Here is a 22,538-nt window from a genome sequence, read left to right on the forward strand (position 1 = left end):
CCATACAGTCTGATTTGAGTACTAACAAAAACAAATGAGAATTGAGACGATAGGTTCAACCTGTGTTTGATCTATAGCGTCTATGTTTTTGAGCATCTCGGTGTTGCTATTGTGAAATAATGGCAGGACTAATTATACTAACGAGATATGAGCAGTTGGTGGACCAGTTGACATCACAGCAGCTAAGAAGAGTGCTCCACCTACCATCTGATGATGGTCATTTGATATCACCGAAACCGTTCACCAATGTTCTTGTAGCATACGTGGTGCGATCAAGACTGAATTTTAAAAATGTTTTGATCGCTGTTCCAAAAATTTTATTAAAATTGTTGAAAGTGTGTTTAGTTTGCTCTGCTACAGTGGTTAAGATTAAGGGCCACCCTCCATTGAAAGTAGTTCAAATGCATGAAGTCACTTACTTATAGGTAGTTCCAATTACTCTTGTTATTCAAGTCAAATTCTGTACAATATCAGGTTCCTCTTGTGTATTAAATGTGCATATTAATGGTGTAACAGGATCCACAATTTGTCTATTGTAATCATGCTAGATAACGATTTATAGGAAGACCACTATCTATGAAAACAGTAACATCTTTATTCAGAAGACAGTGAGAAGTAATTTGTTAGTGAACTACATTTAATTTTCATTCTAAGTAGAAAGGTGTTTAGCAGTGAGAGACTTAATCCATGCACAATAACTAATTTTTCTGTGAACCATATCCATATTTCATGTCAGATAGGAATATGCGTAAAAAGTAATATTGAACCTATGTCCAATTTACGATTCTACAGTGAATATTAAGAGTAACGTTATTGAGGCCGTTCACTGTGACTAAGTGCTCAAGGTAATAGTGTGTTTCGTTATCTGCTATATGTATGCAAATAGTTTGGTCTGCTCTGTCAGCTCCAACCTTAACGTGAACATATGTAGGTCCCAGAGTTCATTGCACTCTCGTGTGACAAAGTATAGACTGTGTTTGCCCATTGAAGTTACCTATTTTCAATTTCTTGAACAAGAATGTTACTCATTCTTATTCCTAATTAGGGTGGCGACCGTTTTTATTATCATTTGGACAGTGTGGATAGGTAAATTATTGTTTGTTACTGTCGAAATATTTACGTAATTCTGACTTTCACTTCCGATAAACCACCTCCGTTAGATACATCAAAGTCAACATAACAAAATTCCTTTCAAAGAGTAACACTGCACTGCTTCTTTATACTATAATTGCCTTGACTAATAATTACGTGATACAAATTCCCACCAGCTTTGAGGTCATAGTATAACAGTAGCAGACGGTAGTGTTATAAGTACCACACGCAACTAGGTGCTTCCAAAACTTCAATTGTATTTAACACGTATTTGCGGGTGTTCCAGCTGCAGTTCTTACTAAAATGGACAGTACTCTTCTAATGGTGGTCGCACATCCCAACGGACATAACCAATAAAGAAATTGCTTGTGGACACATGCCATGTCTTGAAAAGTAATAGGGATCACCACTGCAGCCACATACCCTTATAGGAGACAATAATATTTTATATGAATGCTTGGTGTCTGTTCTTTAGGACATGGCCAAAACAACAGACACCGCGCATTCTTATGATTCGTCTCGATAGGCAATGAATCCATAACCTTCACTGCGGATGCACAACTAAACCCAGCCTCCTGCGGTTATTTCAATATAGTGAGCATGGAGGACATGGGCGCGATCTGAGGCTAGGTGGCTAGGTGGCAATATGGGTCGGTATAGAAGTGTGCAGGGATAGTCTGCACAGTTGAGATAAAAATTGTGTCCGCGTGGCGCAGAACATACACCACACATTCCTGTAGTTGATTCTCCGGGATAGGCGATGAATACAGCACATTCATTGCGGATGAATAATTACGCGGAGCCTCCTGCTAGAATTTCAATGGTAGCGAGCATGGAGGGCATGGACGGGGCAGTGGATAGGTAGCGCTAGATTGAAATTTGGTCGCCTGAGAGGTGTGACGAGATAGTCTGAACAATTGCTGCAAATACTGTGACCGGGTGGCGCAGCAGTTAAGGCAACTGCGTACTAAGCCAGAGGTCCCAGTCCAGCACACATTTTCACTCGTCGCCGCTGGTTCTGTATGAAGTCTCGATGCAGGTGACATCAAGAGTCCCTTGCATTTCCTTTCCTTTCTCTGCCCTACATCTTCTATTTGTGTAACAATATTTTGTGTTGCACGATGTATTTCTCCGACATGTGGTTTGTACAGTAACTGTGCTGTAATACTGTCAGCATAGACACAAAATGCCCATGGAACAAGGCCTAGATTGATCAGACAACGCGCACAGGACGGGGAAAGTGCGTTGAACGTAAGTGACCAAACTCGTCTTTCGCAGCCCAATAAGTCAGATATTGCCAAACATCGTGTCTCCATACGACATTCCATGGATCATTCCATCACGGAAACCTTGACCTCGACAAGATCCTCTTGAGATTCTGGAAATTGTTCGGTACAAGAGTCTGTTAACCGTGATGGCAGCTTTCAACTGCATAACGCGTGGACTCCGGTGATCTTTTTAATATCTTCAGAAAGAAAATGTTTTATGTCTCGACAGGTAAGTTTTATCAGTTTGTCAGTTTGACATCTGACTCCGCGATCCCGCATTCCGAGAGAGAGCGGGGTTGCAACATCACCATTACGCATGCGTCTGCGCGCGATAGGCGGAGCACTATTCGAAGGCCGTGCAGAGGTTACTCGAGTAGCGGCTGCAGTGTGTATGCTTTGCAGGGTCAATTTTTGGGATAATCAATTTTTGGTGTAACATTAGCGATGTGAAGCAGCGATCTCCAGCGCAAAACACTCAGCTGAAGATGGCTGAATGGTTGTCAGCTCATATATCGCGGCAAGAAGTCTACGTCATCCGGCTGGAATCAGACATTTCACTGAACAAGAATTTTGTAGCGTCCGCATCATTACACTCCATTATGTCGCCACCATCTATCACGGATTAGGCCTTAAGGCGTCGGCATACGTGACAAGGCATCTAACGTTGACGTGCTCGCACCCAGGGTGTCCAATGTCACGGCAAAGAGTGAGCGCTGTCGCCACATGTGACGAGCTGCTTAATGTGATTTTGGACTCTTAGCTCTGTTCAGCGGAGGTGTCGGCTTTACTTTGAACGCAAACAATACAGTTGTTCACGGAAATGGGTGTGCCCAAAATTTCTACGTTAGGTCTATTAAAACGCCCCTTCTCTCCTTTGTTCATATGCTGGTCATGTTCTTCTGAATGTCTTATACATAAATAAAAGCATGTCCGTGAGCATGTAATAAGACAAACAAGAAAGATACATGTCCATTGTGGCCGAGCGGTTCTAGGGGCTACAGTCTGGAACCGCGCGACCGCTACGGTCGCAGGTTCGAATCCTGCCTCGGGCATGGATGTGTGTGATGTCTTTAGGTTAGTTAGGTTTAAGTAGTTCTAAGTTCTAGGGGACTGATGACCACAGCAGTTAAGTCCCTTAGTGCTCAGAGTCATTTGAACCATTTAAACCGAGTCAGCGAGGACATCGGCTTACAAAAGATCACCAAATCGATCAATCTTACTCCTGACAGAGAACACTCTTACATTTATATAACATTACTATTATAGAAATTATTTCTATTAATTTCATAAGAAAGTCCCACAACCTTTTACAGAGAGTGAAGATGAAAAAAAAAAAAAAAAAACAGATTAGATACAATAGGACACGAACTTTATGACCACATAACTTATGCACTATAAAATGGTGCTTCTACATACTAAACTGGGCTGAAGCTTCGTTATAAGAGGCTTTGAGTCTTATTTATAGTCTTCTGTAGGCTTTAAGCATCGATACGATACTTATTTACCTTTAATTATATCGTAACAAGAACGACACATTTCTCACGCACCTTTAACGTGCCTTAAAACGGCTTACTCTGGTAGCATGTGAATTATAGCGAGGTAATAACTAAATAGGAAAATCCTTTAAACATAATTATGACGTTACCCCAATAACAATTCATTCTCGAGATGTTGAATGCGCTGGTGCTTCAAAACAGCGTTTATTCATTGGGTGTCGAGTGTAGCGTAAAATTCACCAAATACGTGCTTCTGCTGAACAAATAAAATATGGCGTCTTGCTGACTGCGGGCCTCAAGCTTTCTGCTTGTGACGTAGGCAGCATTCTTGCTTCCTACTAGTTCTTTTTTACGTGACACGTCGCCGAAGTATCGCAGAACTTATTTTATGTTTCACGTGACGAAACGGCTCCTCAACGTAAAGCAGCAGGAAGTGACGTCACAAAACTAGTAGAGCGCCAAATCAACGTTAGCTAACTCGTCCAGTGTACCGACGGAGGAGGAGGAGATTAGCGTTTAACGTCCCGTCGACAACGAGATCATTAGAGACGAAGAACAAACTCGGATTAGGGAACGACGGAGAAGGAAAGCGACCCAGCCCTTAAGAAGGAATCATTCCGGAATTTTTCTTAAGCGATTTAGGCATATCACGGTAAATCTGAACCAGGACGGGCGGACACGGGTTTGAAGCGACGTCCTCCCGAATGCGAGTCCAGTGTGCCGACGTCCTTAGGCCTGTTCTGATTGACTGACCCCTGCTTACAAGACAGTACGGGGAGTGATCTATGATCGTGGGACACGTAATCATCATATCGTCAATCACTCTAGCCGTTATTGGCAGTGGATGAGTCCTGATGGTGCCACCTCTTCTTTATTCAAGCAGCTCTTAATATGGCCTCATGATGCTGACTGGACTCCGTTGCAGACCTCCCTGCTGCAGAAACACCACCGGAGGTACTCGATATCGAACCGGAAGTCTTCATCGGAGGCAACAATGCTAACCATTCGACTACGGAGGCGGCCCCGTCCATTATGTACTGCACTGGAAATACATCCTTTCGTGTGTTATACCACATTAGGTAATGTATGATCCCTTATTTGTAGCCTAGTTGCTCTGGCCAAAACATTGCTGGATGCGTGGTAGTCATCGTGAATGAAGTACGAAAGAGCTCAGACGAAGCACTTTCACGCAGTTCTGTAGTGGCAGCTTGACTCACACAAAAGCCACAAGTGTTCTTCTCTGCCCTCGCCGGTTCTTCTCCGAGACGTTTCTCGTAGCAGAGCAACTTTCATCCGACAACTTTCACTTGATTGGGTCCAGTAACAGCACTTTTACCTCCGAGGTCAATGCCATTCGCGGCACATTTTCTTCCCCTCGTCCACAGACTGGAGCGTCTCAGCTTTCCTGTCGCAGTCTCAGTTTCATAGGAAAATTTTGATAGTGACACATCCTCCGTATGCGTCATTCTCGGAGACAAAAGGCTATACTGTAGCTCAGAAGGAGCAGAACATCATGAAACGTTTTCATAAATAGTTTGAGACATAACAGTAGGTACAGAATGTAGGACAATTTTTCGTGGGAAAGTGTATTCAAACTAGGAGACGTGTGTCGTAGACGAAATATTCCTGTTCATCATTTCAGGGAAGTAATTCTTTGAATAAATACCTTCTAAAGCTATTATTAACACAGGAATAAAGTGATATTGGTATAAATCTCCAGTCAGGCATTTTCTGATGATTTGTTTTCGTTAGCGTTCGAAGTAAACCCAGAAAACTAGGAAATGTTTTATTTCCAGCGTCTGTGTTTCAGCAGTAAATTACTAGTCAAAAGAGTATGCAGGCATTAGTACTTGTTTTATGGTACGTTTCATTTTGTAAGAAAACGATGTAGCACCATTTCTGACATTTACCCTTATTATTTTAGGAATAGCTCATTCTTTTCAAATGTTTGCCAGAGTACTAAATACAGCAGCTGTCCGTCATACAGTAGTATAAGAGAGCACTGATCCGAGTAGGTAACAGCGTAATGCTCGTCTAGCGAACGGCAGGGAGAATTGATGTCCATTAGTCTCTGATTAGCGTAATAAAAACCTCAAAGCAGATGGCAGTTTCTCAGTCGTTACTCTGTTTCTCGTATTGTGTCTCAAGATAATATTAATAATAATAATAATAATAACAATAATTCAGTAATAAGGTTACCATAACTGACTGGAGCTCCCTCTTGCAATAGTTTCGCTGTCAACTCGTGTTCTATTGAACTCAATAATCAGATCACATTGCTAAGTTAGATTAGTTTCATCTTCAACTTTATCAATAATTTCCTACTGCATACTTACGAACGATGACGGAACTGATGTTACGTAACTTGCACGCACATTCAGACTTGGAAAAAAATATGTTCTATGAACTTTACCAAGATGCAGAAAGAACAAATGTTCTTGAATGGTAGGTTTTTGCGGTTACGGTTTAACATCAAGCTAATTAAGGGTCGCGCTGCCTTTGTATTCCTACTATTTCATTTAAGTATAATTTCAGCAAGATGAGATTGTATAAGTTCTATATCTTTGTTTCTGTGTTACGTTTGTTTCCTCGGGATACATGTAACCCTCATTTTAATTGAGAGTTCTACATTTAACTTACTTTTGTGTTTTGTCAGTTTTGTTAGGAATCGTTAGGATAGCTCTGCAAATCTATTCCATTTTTAAACTTCCCCCTGCGTTCGTTTGCGGAACTGTTACTGACGTATACATTTACTTATAAGGAAGTACTGTTGGGGTATGTACTCTGTTTCCCACAAACTGAACCAAAATCTCGGAAGATTACGATGCCTCCGTAGCCTAAAACAAGGATCGGACGAGGGGAAGTGGTTTTATGCTTCGTGTACCAATTTAATTGAAAGCAGGATCTGCTAAAGCTTTAAAGCAGCGGTGCATTATTCTGATAGTCTATCGCAGTAGACAAGTAGGGTGACGTATACATCATTCATGTAAACAGAGCTTCTAGCCCTTGCTTTAACATAACCCCCATCACATTTACACGTAAGCGTATAGAGCTGGGACTCGACAACATAGCTGGCAAATGTAATGTGCACATTTCCGCCATACAGTCATAGTGAGATGTAAAAAGATGTTAGGAGGAGCACGTAATTTATTGTCCAGTACGTTAAATAATATTTGTATTTGACGCAGAAATCCACATCAATTTTGCTGGCTTCGTTTACATGTGGACACTTATGAACACCATCACGAAATATGATACACTTGAGAGATCTTTTGCAGGCCTAATTTTCCATCCTGCACCCTCAGTAGAGATGTTTGAAGTTATTTACCCCGTGTAGTTACAGTGGGAAGGTACTGACCAGAGATCCCCTCCGATGACTACAGCCTATCAAAAATGGTTCAAATGGCTCTAAGCGCTAAGGGACTTAACATCTGAGGTCATCAGTCCCCTAGACTTAGAACTACCCAAACCTAACTAACCTAAGAACATCACACACATCTATGTCCAAGGCAGGATTCGAACCTGCGACCGTAGCAGCAGCGCGGTTCCGGACTGAAGCGCCTAGAACAGCTCGGCCACAGCTACAGCCTATCGATTATTGTCATTACCTTGTAATCTATATAAACACCTGCTATAATAATTTTGTTACATCGTAAGAAACTAAGCGTGGAATATATTAACGTTATCCATTGTATACATCCTGCACTTGGAGTCCATAATAGCCCTGGAGAGTCGTTTCTACACTGAACTTCGCGAAGTAGGTCTACACAACAGTAGATTAGGTTTGAATACCTACTCCTAAAAATATCCTATTCCTAAAAATCATACGTAAGTATCCAATTTACAGTATTAAAATGGCGGAAAATTTAATGCCTTTGTATCAAATTGATACTTACGACGCTACTGAAATGCCGTATTAGATGTGTTAGTATAGGATGCAATTCATTTTGCCGCCAACACATTGTTACAACACGCTTCCCTCGAATTCATTTATAACACATGATTTAAACCATTGATAATTGTTTCTAGAACTTAGAGTCCTTAGTTCTAGTTGACTAGTGCGTCGAAGTAGCAACAATAAGAGGAAATTGTGTCTCATGAAGACCCATCTGGTATGTTAAATGATGTACAGGAAGACGGTTGTGAACATTTTATTACAAAAGAGTTTGATCACTTACAAATGTATCAACAGAGAAACAGATAACAACAACAACAACAGTTAAAGCAGTCTATGGGCAGTGTGGTAAGGCACCGGGAGCTGGGAGCGGCAGCGGCGGCGGCGGCTTCAGTGGTGGTGGTGCGGTGCGTGGTGCAGCACCGGCTCGTGGTGTTTGGGGATGTGGTAGATGTGCTTGTAGACGGGCACGTGCACGGGGAAGGGCTGCGGCACGGGCACCGGCACGTGGCGCGCCACCGCGATCGGCACCGGCTTGTCCACCGCGTACGGCACCTGTCAACAGAGAGGTCCGCTGTAGTCACTCACTGCAGCTTCATGGCTCTTTTCTTGCAAGCGTCAGGTCTCCTTTGGGGATGACCAGGAAGACAAATTGGTGGAACCCAGACATCATATAAGGAGTTATGCAAAACCACATTAAGGAAGCACGATCATAAGAAACGGTAGAAGCTAGGAAGCTACATTACAAAATTCATCAGCAGTTTAGTACCTATGACCACTAGGTGAATGGTATAATTCAGAATGGTTGAAATAATAACAAATGAGAAACAATCACAATCAGTATAGTTCACGTAAATACTTTTCCCACACATATCACATATCCTATAGATCCATAAAATTGCATAAACACCGCTACAAAGCTGCTGAAGCTCTACAACAAACCTCGTTTGTCAAATGGTTTCTAAAAGAGCAGACACGTTATTTATCGTACGACTCCTCAATGTTTGATTTCTAAAGTTTTGTACCTGAACTGTGAACAAACAGAAATAAGTGCAGTTACACTCACTCATCCAGTAAGCTAGTGATGTACTGGGTGATCAGAAAGTCAGTATAAATTTGAAAACTTAAAAAACCATGGAATAATGTAGATAGAGAGGTAAAAATTGACACACATGCTTGGAATGACATGGGGTTTTATTAGAACCACCCCATATTGCTAGACGCGTGAAAGATCTCTTGTACGCGTCGTTTTGTGATGATCGTGTGCTCAGCCGCCACTTACGTCGTGCTTGCCCTCCCAGGTCCCCAGACCTCAGTCCGTGCGATTATTGGCTTTGGGGTTGCCTGAAGTAGCAAGTGTATCGTGATCGACCGACATCTCTAGGGATGCTGAAAGACAACATCCGACGACAATGCCTCACCAAAACATCGGACATGCTTGACAGTGCTGTTCACAACATTATTCCTCGACTAAAGCTATTGTTGAGGAATGATGGTGGACATATTGAGCATTTCCTGTAAAGAACATCATCTTTGCTTTGTCTTACTTTGTTATGCTAACTATTGCTATTCTGATCAGATGAAGCGCCATCTGTCGCCAATATTTTGAACTTATGTTTTTTTTTTTTTTTTTTTTCGTCCTGATAAAACTCCATATCATTCCAAGCATGTATGTCAATTTGAACCTCCCTATCTACATTATTCCGTGATTTATTCAGTTTTCAAATTTATACTGACTTTTTGATCACCCGGTATATGAAAATATATTGAGATGGGAAAAAACATTTTACATGAAAATACATTTTAACTGATATTGGGAACTAGGAAAGGAAGGATAATAGCAAAGTTGATACCGACGTTGAATGTAAAACGAATAGAATGGCTGAAATTTGATATGAGAAACGCAGTCAGTGGCTAGCAAGACGTATGTTTTTGTTCAAATCGTTTGTAATAGCTTACATATTCATCACCGCTGCGATAATTTTATCGCAAAAATTACATTTACTATCCTCTCATTAGATCTGTAAGGTGTTGTGGTTGTTGTCTTCAGTCCTGAGACTGGTTTGTTGCAGCTCCCCATGCTACTCTATCCTGTGCAAGCTTCTTCATCTCACAGTACCTACTGCAACCTACATCCTTCTGAATCTCCTTGGTGTATTCATCTCTTGGTCTCCCTCTACGATTTTTACGCTCTACGCTGCCCTCCAATACTAAATTGGTGATCCCTTGATGCCTCAGAACACGTCCTACCAACCGACTCCTTCTTCTAGTCAAGTTGTGCCACAAACTTCTCTTCTCCCCAATCCTATTCAACACCTCCTCATTAGTTATGTGATCTACCCACCTAATCTTCAGCATTCTTCTGTAGCACCACGTTTCGAAAGCTTCTATTCTCTTCTTGTCTAAACTATTTATCGTCCATGTTTCACTTCCATACATGGCTACACTCCATACAAATACTTTCAGAAACGACTTCCTGACACTTAAATCTGTACTCGATTTTACCAAATTTCTCTTCTTCAGAAACGCTTTCCTTCCCACTGCCAGTCTACATTTTATATCCTCTCTACTTCGACCATCATGAGTTACTTTGCTCCCCAAATAGCAAAACTCCTTTACTACTTTAAGTGTCTCATTTCCTAATCTAACACCCTCAGCATCACCAGACTTAATTCGACTACATTCCATTATCCTCGTTTTGCTTTTGTTGATGTTCATCTTATATCCTCCTTTCAGGACACTATCCATTCCGCTCAACTGCTCTTCCACGTCCTTTGCTGTCTCTGACACAATTACAATGTCATCGGAGAACCTCAAAGTTTTTATTTCTTCTCCATGTATTTTAATACCTACTCCGAATATTTCTTTTGTTTCCTTCACTGCTTGCTCAATATACAGATTGAATAACATCGGGGAAAGGCTACAACCCTGTCTCACTCCCTTCTCAACCACTGCTTCCCTTTCATGCCCCTCAACTCTCATAACTGCCATTTGGTTTCTATACAAATTGTAAATAGCCTTTCTCTCCCTGTATTTTACCCCTGCCACCTTCAGAATTTGAAAGAGAGTATTCCAGTCAACATTGTCAAAAGCTTTCTCTAAGTCTACAAATGCTAGAAACGTAGGTTTGCCTTTACTTAATCTTTCTTCTAAGATAATTCGTAGGGTCAGTATTGCCTCACGTGTTCCAACATTTCTACGGAATCCAAACAGGTCTTCCCCTAGGTCGGCTTCTACCAGTTTTTCCATTCGTCTATAAAGAATTCGTGTAAGTATTTTGCAGCCGTGGCTTATTAAACTGATAGTTCGGTAATTTTCACATCTGTCAGCACCTACTTTCTTTGGGATTGGAATTATAATATTCTTCTTGAAGTCTGAGGGTATTTCGCCTGTCTCATACCTCTTGCTCACAATATGGTAGAGTTTTGTCAGGACTGGCTCTCCCAAGGACCTCAGTAGTTCTAATGGAACGTTGTCTACTCCCGGGGCCTTGTTTCGACTCAGGTCAAACTCTTCACGCAGTATCATATCTCCCATTTCATCTTCATTTGTATCCTCTTCCATTTCCATAATATTGTCCTCAAGTAAATCGCCCTTGTATAGACCCTCTATATACTCCTTCCACCTTTCTGCTTTCCCTTCTTTGCTTAGAACTGGTTTTCCATCTGAGCTCTTAATATTCATACAAGTGGTTCTCTTTTCTCCAAAGGTCTCTTTAATTTTCCTGTAGGCAGTATCTATCTTACCCCTAGTGAGATAAGCCTCTACATCATTACATTTATCCTCTAGCCATCCCTGCTTAGCCATTTTGCACTTCCTGTCGATCTCATTTTTGAGACGTTTGTATTCCGTTTTGCCTGCTTCATTTACTGCATTTTTATATTTTCTCCTCTCATCAATTAAATTCAACATTTCTTCTGTTACCCAAGGATTTGTACTAGCCCTCGTAGTTTTACCTACTTGACCCTCTGCTGCCTTCACTACTTCATCCCTCAAAGGTACCCATTCTTCCTCTACTGTATTTCTTTCTCCCATTTCTGCCATTTGTTCCCTTACGCTCTCCTTGAAACTCTGTACAACCTCTGGTTTATTCAGTTTATCCAGGTCTCATCTCCTTAAATTCCCACCTTTTTGCAGTTTCTTCAGTTTTAATCTACAGCTCATAACCAATAGATTGTGGTCGGAGTCCACATCTACCCCTGGAAATGTCTTACAATTTAAAACCTGGTTCCTAAATCTCTGTCTTACCATCATATAATCTATCTGAAATCTGTCAGTATCTCCAGGCTTCTTCCATGTATACAACCTTCTTTTATGATTCTTGAACCAAGTGTTAGCTATGATTAAGTTGTGCTCTGTGCAAAATTCTACCAGGCGGCTTCCTCTTTCATTTCTTAGCCCCAATCCATATTCATCTACTACGTTTCCTTCTCTCCCTTTACTTACTACCGAATTCCAGTCACCCATGACTATTAAATTTTCGTCTCCCTTCACTATCTCAATAATTCCTTTTATTTAGTCATACATTTCTTCAATTTCTTCGTCATCTGCAGAGCTAGTTGGCATATAAACTTGTACTACTGTAGTAGGCGTGGGCTTCGTGTCCATCTTGGCCACAATAATGCGTTCACTATGCTGTTTGTAGAAGCTTACCCGAATTCCTATTTTTTATTCAGTATTAAACCTACTCCTACATTACCCCTATTTGACTTTGTATTTATAATCCTGTATTCGCCTGACCAAAAGTCTTGTTCCTCCTGCCACCGAACTTCACTAATTCCCACTATATCTATCTTTAACCTTTCCATTTCCCTTTTTAAATTTTCTAACCTACCTGCCCGATTAAGGGATCTGACATTCCACGCTCCGATCCGTAGATTGCCAGTTTTCTTTTTCCTGATAACGACGCCCTTCTGAGAAGCCCCCTCCCGGAGATCCGAATGGGGGACTATTTTACCTCCGGAATATTTTACCCAAGAGGACGCCATCATCATTAACCATACAGTAGAGCTGCATGCCCTCGGGAAAAATTACGGCTGTAGTTTCCCCTTGCTTTCAACCGTTCGCAGTACCAGCATAGCGAGGCTGTTTTGGTTAGTGTTACAAGGCCAGATCAGTCAATCATCCAGACTGTGGCCCCTGCTACTACTGAAAAGGCTGCTGCCCCTATTCAGGAACCAAGCGTTTGTCTGGCCTCTCAACAGATACCCCTCCGTTGTGGTTGCACCTACGGTACGGCTATTTGTATCGCTGAGGCACGCAAGCCTCCCCACCAACGGCAAGGTTCATGGTTCATTGGGGGAGGTATCCAAAATTAATAACCAAGTTTCTAATGCACTGTAGCTGAGTTGTATTGGACACGAAAGTAGTCAATTTGAATGCTATTAGTGGAAGAAATATTCAGTTTAGGAGAAGACATAGTTACGTGAAGATTTTTGTCACCGGAATCTGTGGTAATGACCTCGGCAATGAAATCGATTACAAAGAAAATAGCAGCGTGATAGCTGTATTAAAAAGTCGTAAAATGGCTATCCTACTAAACAAATGCTGCCGTGCGCCGTCACAATAATTGTCTAAACGAAGAAAACCTTTGATCTAACGCTGCATAATGATCGCACTGATGGTAAAGGTATAAATTCTCGGCAAAAGGTCTACGAATAGTAGGTCATTGCCCATCAGAAACGGTAGCGGTTTATCCCTGCGAATTCTTAATTATTGCTTCTGAATTATGCACGTGAAAAAATGAGAAAAGTTGTGGGGAATAGGTGGCGACATTCTTTTATCAAGTTCAGTTGTGATAGAAAATTCTGCCGATAACCAGCTTCAGATCGTACGAGAAAGTAATAATTCAAGCACAGTGGGGAATTATTTTCTCTGAAGATGACCAGCTACCTCAATTTGCATATTTATACTATTACACCGGACAATAAACCATGTTAAAATGAACTCAGACAGTCATAGACGCTTTCATAGCGACTGAGACGTCAGGACGGCCGAAACAGGAATTTATATTTCAAATCTTATGTGACTGTGTCGGACTATAAACTATTTTAAAATGAATATTATCCATATGTTACTCACGTTCTGCAGTGCGGGGTTTGGGCTGTCACCGGCGACGGTGTCGGCTTCAGCCTTTGATTACATCGGTTAATTAAAAAAGTGTTGTAGAAATATAAACGTTCCTAAGCTTGATGAAGTGACGTATCGTTGTTGAAATTTTTTAAGATGTTGGCGATAGGCGCTACTGGTCATATTTCGTAAATAAGACTACCAGTCAAGTTTTCTAAGTAAGGGAACTGAAAGCAGATGGATTGCAGAAGATGTGGTATAAGAACGCATGTGCTGTGAAGGGTTAAGAGAAGGAACAGAAGTGGTAGTAGACAGGAAGCACTGAAGCAGTGCAGGAAGTGAAATGTTAACAACAAGCTATTATTGTAATTACGTTAGTTAAGTAACGTCTGGAACCTGTCGCATGAATTCTGTATACCATCATTCTAATTCAGGTTGAAGTGATAACAACGAATGAAAATATGTACATTGTCATGTCAACAAGTTAAAAATATCATGCGGGCTTAAGACGTGTGATTCAGTATTGATTTGTATTTCGCTTAGTACGGTGCTGAATTTGGCACACCGTCAAAAAGTCCGTTATTTAAGATGTTCTGGAATATCGTATGACTTTCTTCCTTTTCTCCTAATACAGTTAACAGATAATTGTAACATACTCTGTCATTTTATTTCTGTTTTATCGACCAAAGGACAAGTGATCATTCACAGTACGTAGATAAGTAGCTGAGTCAATCTTTCTAAAGTTACTGCCTCCAACGACAGCGTGTGGGGATATTTCTAGGGTATTTACTTGAAAAATAATATGATTAACACATTTATTTACTAAAGTGATTAAGTTTGTAAATTATGAGGTGAACAGTAATTTGAAAGAGCATCTTCAGATTTCACTTTCGTCTTAGCATGCCACTCACCCCTCTGACAGCGGACAACTCTTGGCATGATCATAATATAGCACGAGCATAATGTCTTTCCGTGATAACAAAAATTTATTTCTAAGGGACCCTTTTAAATACAGCCATATGCATTGTTGCAAAAGGTAGCTTAACTCATAAGCTTATTTCTATAGACTTCTGCATGAGCTCTGATAGCATTTCATTTCTTTACTCTCTGTCTCTCTCTCTCTTTCCTTTTTTACAGGTCGCGTAATTTAGAAACGCCGCTCCCATAATGGCGACCATACAAGAGAAAACACGATGTGTATCTCAGTTTCGTGGAACAGATCTGAAGCGGGTGACGACAACGTTGATACGTGAATAGAATATTTCAGTGCACTCGGTGGAAACGGAAATGTTATTTTTGTAGAGAAACATGCATACCTCTGCCCAGTGGTGAAGATTTTACAAAAACTGCTGCATCTTCACATGTAAAAGATGTCACTTCTGCAAGCAGCGTAGCCAGATGATACGCCGAGTCGAGCTGAGTTTGCTAGGAAACGATGGAATGTAGCAATTCCATGACTATCTTACTAAATCTTGTTTTTCCTTTGAAGCAACTTTTCAAATCAATGGGAAAGTAAATAGGCATACCGTGCAGATCATGTGTTTGATACCCCGTATGTTGTCGTACACCAGGTAAGGGACAGCCCTACAGTGAATGTGTAGTGTGGCTGGGGGCACAACAAGCGTATTGTACGATTATTTTTGACTGAATCAAGCACTATCGCAACAGTTTACTTGAACATGTTGAAATTGTACGTTATACCGCAGTTACAGGGATGACAACCATGGACAGTGTATGAACAAGATGAAACATTTCCTGACAGATGGATCGGTAAAGTCGTTACAACATCGTGGCCATCACGTTCCCCAAACATAACCCACATTTTATGGAGACACATTCAGGACAAAGTGTTGAGTTCAACAATCCTGATGTGCAGACTCTTACAGCACGAATAGAAGGTAATGTGAAGGAAATAATGGAAGAGATGTTGGAAAAGACGTGGACAAAAACTGAGTGTCCTATAGACCTTCTACGCACAGCAAACGGAGCATGTGTGGAAGTGGATCCATCAAGTTCTTTGAATTTGAGTTGGAACCACATAACTGTATCAAATATGGTTCCTTAGAAATAGATTTTGTAATAAGGGATAGGCTGGCCCTGTACAGTAGTGTACTTTACAGATCTATTCGTCGGGAAAAGTTTCATCCAAGAACCCCCGGCGTGGCGGTACACCATCATGCTGAAAAGCTGTTATCCCTGTAACTGAGGAGCGACGTAGAGTTTCAACATGTTCAAGTAAACTGTTGCCGTTGTGGTAGGCTCGGTGAAAAAATAATCGAACAATACTAGTGAACTAAGTCACACTACACATCCACTGTAGGGCTGTCCATTATCTGGTATACCCCATTATATGCGTTTTCGGAACCTCTGATCTGGACATTACGCCTATTTACTTTCCCGGTGAAGTAAAAAATCGCTTCAGAGGAAAAACAAATTTTACTAAGATAGTCATGGCAACTGATTCAGTCCAGGGTTTCCTAGTAAACTCAGCACGTCTGCGCGTACCATCTGGCTAGGCAGCTTGCAATAGCGACATATTTTACAAATTCGAATGCAGCGATTTCCTCTAGAATAGTCACTGTCCCATTTTGTCGGACTGCATTGAAATGTGGTCTGCAGGGTTATGAACAGTGTAGTCTCTCACTACAGGTCTGTTCCACGAAATCTGTTCCACGAAACCGAAAAACGTGTCGCTTTTTCTTCCTGATGGGCGCCATTGTGAGAGCAGCATTCCTAAATTACGTTACACGTAAAGAGAATGTGTGTGTATGTTGCGGTTGTGTGCGTGTGTGTGTGTGTGTGTGTGAGAGAGAGAGAGAGAGAGAGAGAGAGAGAGAGAGAGAGAGAGAGAGAGAGAGACAGGGAGAGAGAGAGTAAAGAAATGAAATGCTATCGGAGCTCAAGTAGAGGTCTATATACATAAACTTATGAGTTGAACTATCTTCTAGAAGACACCATTTGGCTGTATTTAAAAAGTGGGTGCAATTAGAAATAAATTTTTGTAATGAGGGAAAGACATTATGCTAGAGCTTTATTATGATCATGCCACGAGTTGTTCGCTGTCAGAGGGGCCAATGGCATTTTGACCCTGCACCTCGAAGGATAGCAATGTGCGGCTGTTTGCTGATGATGCTGTGGTGTACGAGAAGGTGTCATCGTTGAGTGACTATAGGAGGATACAAGATGAGTTATACAGGATTTGTGATTGGTGTAAAGAATGGCAGCTACCTCTAAATATAGATAAATGTAAATTAATGCAGATGAATAGGAAAAAGATTCCTGTAATGTTTGAATACTCCATTAGTAGTGTTGCGCTCGACAGAGTCACGTCGATTAAATATTTGGGCGTAACACTGCAGAGCGATATGAAGTGGGACAAGCATGTAATGCCAGTTGTGGGGAAGGCGGATAGTCGTCTTCGTTTCATTGGTAGAATTTTGGGAAGATGTGGTTCATCTGTAAAGAGATCGCATATAAAACGCTAATACGACCTATTCTTGAGTAGTGCTCGAGCGTTTGGGATACCAATCAGGTCGGATTGATGGAGGACATAGAAACAATTCAGAGGCGGGCTGCTAAATTTGTTACTGGTAGGTTTGATCATCACGCGAGTGTTACGGAAATGCAGAACGACATTTTCACTCTGCAGCGGAGTGTGCGCTGATATGAAACTTCCTGGCAGATTAAAACTGTGTGCCGGACTGAGACTCGAACTCGGGACCTTTGCCTTTCGCGGGCAAGGGCTGTACCAACTGAGCTACCCAAGCACGACTCACGCCCCGTCCTCACAGCTTTACTTCTGCCAGTATCTCGTCTCCTACGTTCCAAACTTTACAGAAGCTCTCCTGTGACCCTTGCAGGACTAGCACTCCTGAAAGAAAGGATATTGCGGAGACATGGCTTAGCCACAGCCTGGGGGATGTTTCCAGAATGAGATTTTCACTCTGCAGCGGAGTGTGCGCTGATGTGAAACTTCCTGGCGGATTAAAACTGTGTGCCGGTCCGAGAGTCAAACTCGGGACCTTTGCCTTTCGCGGGGAAGTGCTGAGTCGTGCTTGGGTAGCTCAGTTGGTAGAGCACTTGCCCGCGAAAGGCCAAGGTCCCGAGTTCGAGTCTCGGTCCGGCACACAGTTTTGATCTGCTAGGAAGTTTCGTTACGGAAATGCTTTAGGAACTCGGGTGGGAGTCTCTAGAGGAAAGGAGGCCTTCTTTTCGTGAATCGCTACTGAGGATATTTAGAGAAGCAGCATTAGAGGCTGACTGCAGTACAATTTTACTGCCGCCAACTTACATTTCGCGGGAAGACAACAAAGATACAATAAGAGAGATTAGGGCTCGTACAGAGGCATATAGGCAGTCATTTTTCCCTCGTTCGGTTTGGGAGTGGAACAGGGAGAGAAGATGTAAGAGGTACCCTCCGCCACGCACCGTATGGTGGATTGCGGAGTATGTATGTAGATGTAGATGTAGTGTATTTAGATTTGATTTTGCAGCAATTCTGTGGAGGAAGAACGAATGTAGTGGTGCTGAGACGGTGTGGGCGGAAGGCAGAAGCGGGGCACGCACCTTCCTCTCGACCTCGACGGGGTAGTGCTTCTCGACGGGCACGTGCACCTGCCGCAGCACGGGCACCTCGACGGGCAGCGGCACGCGGATGTGCACGGGCACGGGCTGCGGCACGGGCACCAGCACGGCGTGCGGCACGGCCACGGGCACCGGCGCCGCCACCGGCACGCGCACCACCTTCACCACCGGCACCGCGTACGGCCGCAGCTTCTCCACCGTCTTGCCCAGGCCCTCGCCGCCCGCCGTGCCCGCGAAGCCCACGTCGCCCACCGCGTTCTGCTCTGTGAACACGGCGCGCGCGTACCATGTAGTCGAGCTAAAAAACCCTAAGGAAATGCAATCCGAAAACAAAGGAAGTAGGTTACAGTACACTTGTTCGCCCACTGCTTGAATACTGCTCAGCAGTGTGGGATTCGTACCAGATAGGGTTGATAGAAGAGATAGAGAAGATCCGACGGAGAGCAGCGCGCTTCCTTACAGGATCATTTAGTAATCGCGAAAGCCTTACGGGGATGATAGATAAACTCCAGTGGAAGACTCTGCAAGAGAGACGCTCACTAGCTCGGTATGGTCTTTTGTTGAAGTTTCGAGAACATACCTTCACCGACGAGTCAAGCAGTATATTGCTCCCTCCTACGTATATCTCACGAAGAGACCACGAGGATAAAATCAGAGAGATTAGAGCCCACGCAGAGGCATACCGACAATCCTTCTTTCCACGAAAAATACGGGAGTGGAATAGAAGGTACCCTCCGCCACACACCGTCAGGTGGCTTGCGGAGTATGGATGTAGATCTAGATGTAGATGTAGAATGCACTTTACGAAACCTTCGATACCGGTGGGTATCAATCTCGATACCACTGGGTATCGATCTTTTCATTTATAGTATAAAATCGGACAAGTGTGCACTCTGAGGGTTCCGTAAAAACTTAATATGTATATACGGTTAATCCACAGGTTATGATGAGTGAGGCTGCGAGTACCAAAATATGTGACATAATATGTCTTTTGATTGCATTCAGTTAGAAGCTTCAATTTTGTACACCACAAAGGACAGTAGACCCTAGTATTTGACGTTAATTTCCACTTGATACTTCCTCCTGTTTCTGAGAAATGGATCTGAATAGATGGGCAGACAGAGAGACAGACAACGTTCAAATGGTTCAAATGGCTCTAAGAACTGTGGGACTTAACATCCGAGGTCATCAGTCCCCTAGACTTAGAACTACTTAAAACAAACTAACCTAAGGACATCACACACGTCCATGCTCGTGGCAGGATTCGAACCTGCGACCGTAGCAGCAGCGCGGTTCCGGACTGAAGCGCCTAGAACCGCTCGGCCACAGCGGCCAGTGACAGTCAACGAAGTGATCAGGTAAGGGGGCCGTTTCTACCGAGTGGGATATGGAACCTTAAAAAAATAATATCTTTGTAAATCGATTTCTGTGTGAGTGATATACTTTGTCACCTACTGCTTTCATTTGATGTGAACTGAACAGTTTTGTAATTACTTAACAAGAAACGTACATGTGTTGATTTGATACAGGTAATTTTATTGTAAAAAATTTGTAATACTTACGTAAATCGTTGTGTTAAGCAAATTTAAATATCTCTGTCTCCATCTAAGTAAATGATGACAGTGTTTGCTTATAGTTCTACTATGTTGCACCTCTTGTCGAGAGGGAAGAGATGAAGTAATAGTAAGTCATGTTGAGTCCATTCAACAGAGAGACACATTTGGAGTGTTGCGACGGAGAGACAAGTTTATGTAGTCGTATGGGGTTTGTATTCCGTGAAACTTGATTTGTCAGTGCGCAAAAGTTTGTTTCTTTACTAAAAGAAATATAGAAGAAATAAGGGGGGATAACTCTTATTATTTAAGTGGAAGAGCTTGGAAGAGCATGTCACATACAGCATAAGCAGATGTCACACCATTACACCAGAAAGAAAATAGAACTAACCTGCTGAATTACAAACCCATGTAAATGACATCGATTAGCAGTAGGATTCTGCAACATACACTGTGTTGCAGTTTTATGAAATCGAAGGGAGCGATTTAGTAACACAAAACTAGACAGATTCACATAACATCGTTTTCGTGAAACTCAATTGTCTCTTTACTCATGTGAAGTAATGAATGCTGTCGACAGGGAATCTCGACTTTATTGCACATTTCTAGATTTCTAGAAACCTTCAGTAGCACTTCGTCTCAAACAGTTTCAACTCAGCCGGCCGGAGTGACCGAGCGGTTCTAGGCGCTTCAGTCTGGAACCGTGCGACCGTTACGGTCACAGGTTCGAACCCTGTATCGGACATGGATGTGTGTGATGTCCTTAGGTTAGTTAGGTTTAAGTATTTCTAAGTTCTAGGGGGCTGATGACCTCCGCTGTCAAGTCCCATAGTGGTCAGAGCCATTTGAATTTGAAGTTTCAACTCAAATCGCGTGCCTATCGAATATCATCTTAGTTCAGCGCGATTTGTGATTTCCTCTCAGTTGGTACAACTGGGGGACATAGAAATCATCCAGTGAACTAACCCACAAGAAAAAGTTATTGGTCCTCTGCTATTCTGAATCTATGAAACGACTTATCAGGCAATTTGAGCAGCCCTCTCAGATTTTTTACAGACGATAATGATGCATGTTCCGTCTAGTAATCAGTACGTCAAAACTAATTTCAAAATAATTTATACAAGATCTCCACATGGCGCAAAAGGTGGCAGTTGAACCTAAACTAAATACTATGGATTACAATTAATAGCAAATTCATTTAGAACCATCACACAATGCTGAACGTAAAGCGAACGGAAAACGATGTTTTACTGCTACAACACTACTAAAGAGACTGTATCATCTCCTAGAGTACTGCTGAGAGATGTGAGTGAGAGATATGATAAACGAGTTGGGATGGGAATTATTAAAAAAACCGGAATCTTTTTACTAGTTTTCAGTTTCACTAGATTTCAGCCATCAACTTTGTCCTGGGAACGACGAAACCTTTTATTGATTTGCACTGACATAGGGAGAAATGTCAGTGCAACTGAATAAAACATTTCGTCGTTCGCAGCACATAGTGAGAAATGGAAATGTTGGAACACGTGAGGCAAGTCTGACCCACGACTTATCTTAGAAGATGGATTAAGGAAAGGCAAACCTACGTTTCTAGCATTTGTAGACTTCGAGAAGGCTTTTCACAATGGTGATTGGAATACTGAAGGTGGAAGGCGTCAAATACAGGGAGCGAAAGGCTATTTACAATTTGTGCAGAAACCTGATGGCAGCTATAAGAGTTGAGGGGCATGAAAGGGAAGCAGTGGTTGAGAAGGGAGTGAGACAGGGTTGTAGACTATCCCCGATGTTATTCAATCTGTATATTGAGCAAGCAGTAAAGGAAACAAAAAAATTCGAGTATGAATTAAAAGCCATGGAGAAGAAATAAAAAGTTTGCGGGTTGCCAAGGACATTGTAATTCTGTCAGAGACAGCAAAGGACCTGGAAGAGAAGTTGAACGGAACGGACAGTGCTTTGAAAGGAGGATGTAAGATGAACATCAGCAAAAGCAAAACGAAATTAACGGAATGTATTCGAATTAAATCAGATGATGCTGAGGGAATGAGATTAGGAAATGAGGCAAGGTAGTAGATGAGTTTTGCTATTTGGGGAGCAAAACAACTGATGATGGTCGGAGTAGAGAGGATATAAAATGTATACTGACAATGGCAAGCAAAGCGTTTCTGAAGAAGAGAAATTTGTTAACATCGAGTATAGATTTAAGTGTCAAAAAGTCATTTCTGCAACTATTTGTATGGAGTGTAGCCATGTATGGAAGTGAAACATGGACGATAAATAGTTTAGAAAAGAAGAGATTATTAGCTTTCGAAATGTGTTGCTACAGAAGAATGCTCAAGGTTAGATGGGTAGATCACGTAACTAATGAGGAGGTACTGAATAGCATTTGGGAGAAGAGGCATTTGTGGCACAACTTGACTAGAAGAAGGGATCGGTAGGAAGGACATGTTCTGAGGCATCAAGGGATCACCAATTTAGTATTGTAGGGCAGCGTGGAGGGTAAAAACCATATAGGGAGACCAAGAGATGAATACACTAAGCAGATTCAGAAGGATGTAGGTTGCAGTTGTTACTTGGAAATGTA

The 22,538-nt window shown here is 42.1% G+C and overlaps 1 protein-coding gene across 1 annotated transcript in view; it reads right to left on the reverse strand.

Annotated features, from left to right (window-relative positions):
* Positions 1-8,141: 8,141 nt before the first annotated feature.
* The window catches only part of LOC124775837, a 29,463-nt gene continuing 15,066 nt past the window's right edge, over positions 8,142-22,538 (reverse strand). Inside the window, exons 3-4 of the mRNA XM_047250672.1 lie at positions 18,387-18,667; positions 8,142-8,237 (exon numbers count right to left, since the gene is read on the reverse strand). Coding sequence (XP_047106628.1) covers positions 8,142-8,237; positions 18,387-18,667 — 377 coding nt within the window. The remainder of the gene's footprint in view (positions 8,238-18,386; positions 18,668-22,538) is intronic.

This window comes from Schistocerca piceifrons, chromosome 2 (assembly GCF_021461385.2).
Source record: "Schistocerca piceifrons isolate TAMUIC-IGC-003096 chromosome 2, iqSchPice1.1, whole genome shotgun sequence".
NCBI classification, from domain to species: Eukaryota; Metazoa; Arthropoda; class Insecta; order Orthoptera; family Acrididae; genus Schistocerca; species Schistocerca piceifrons.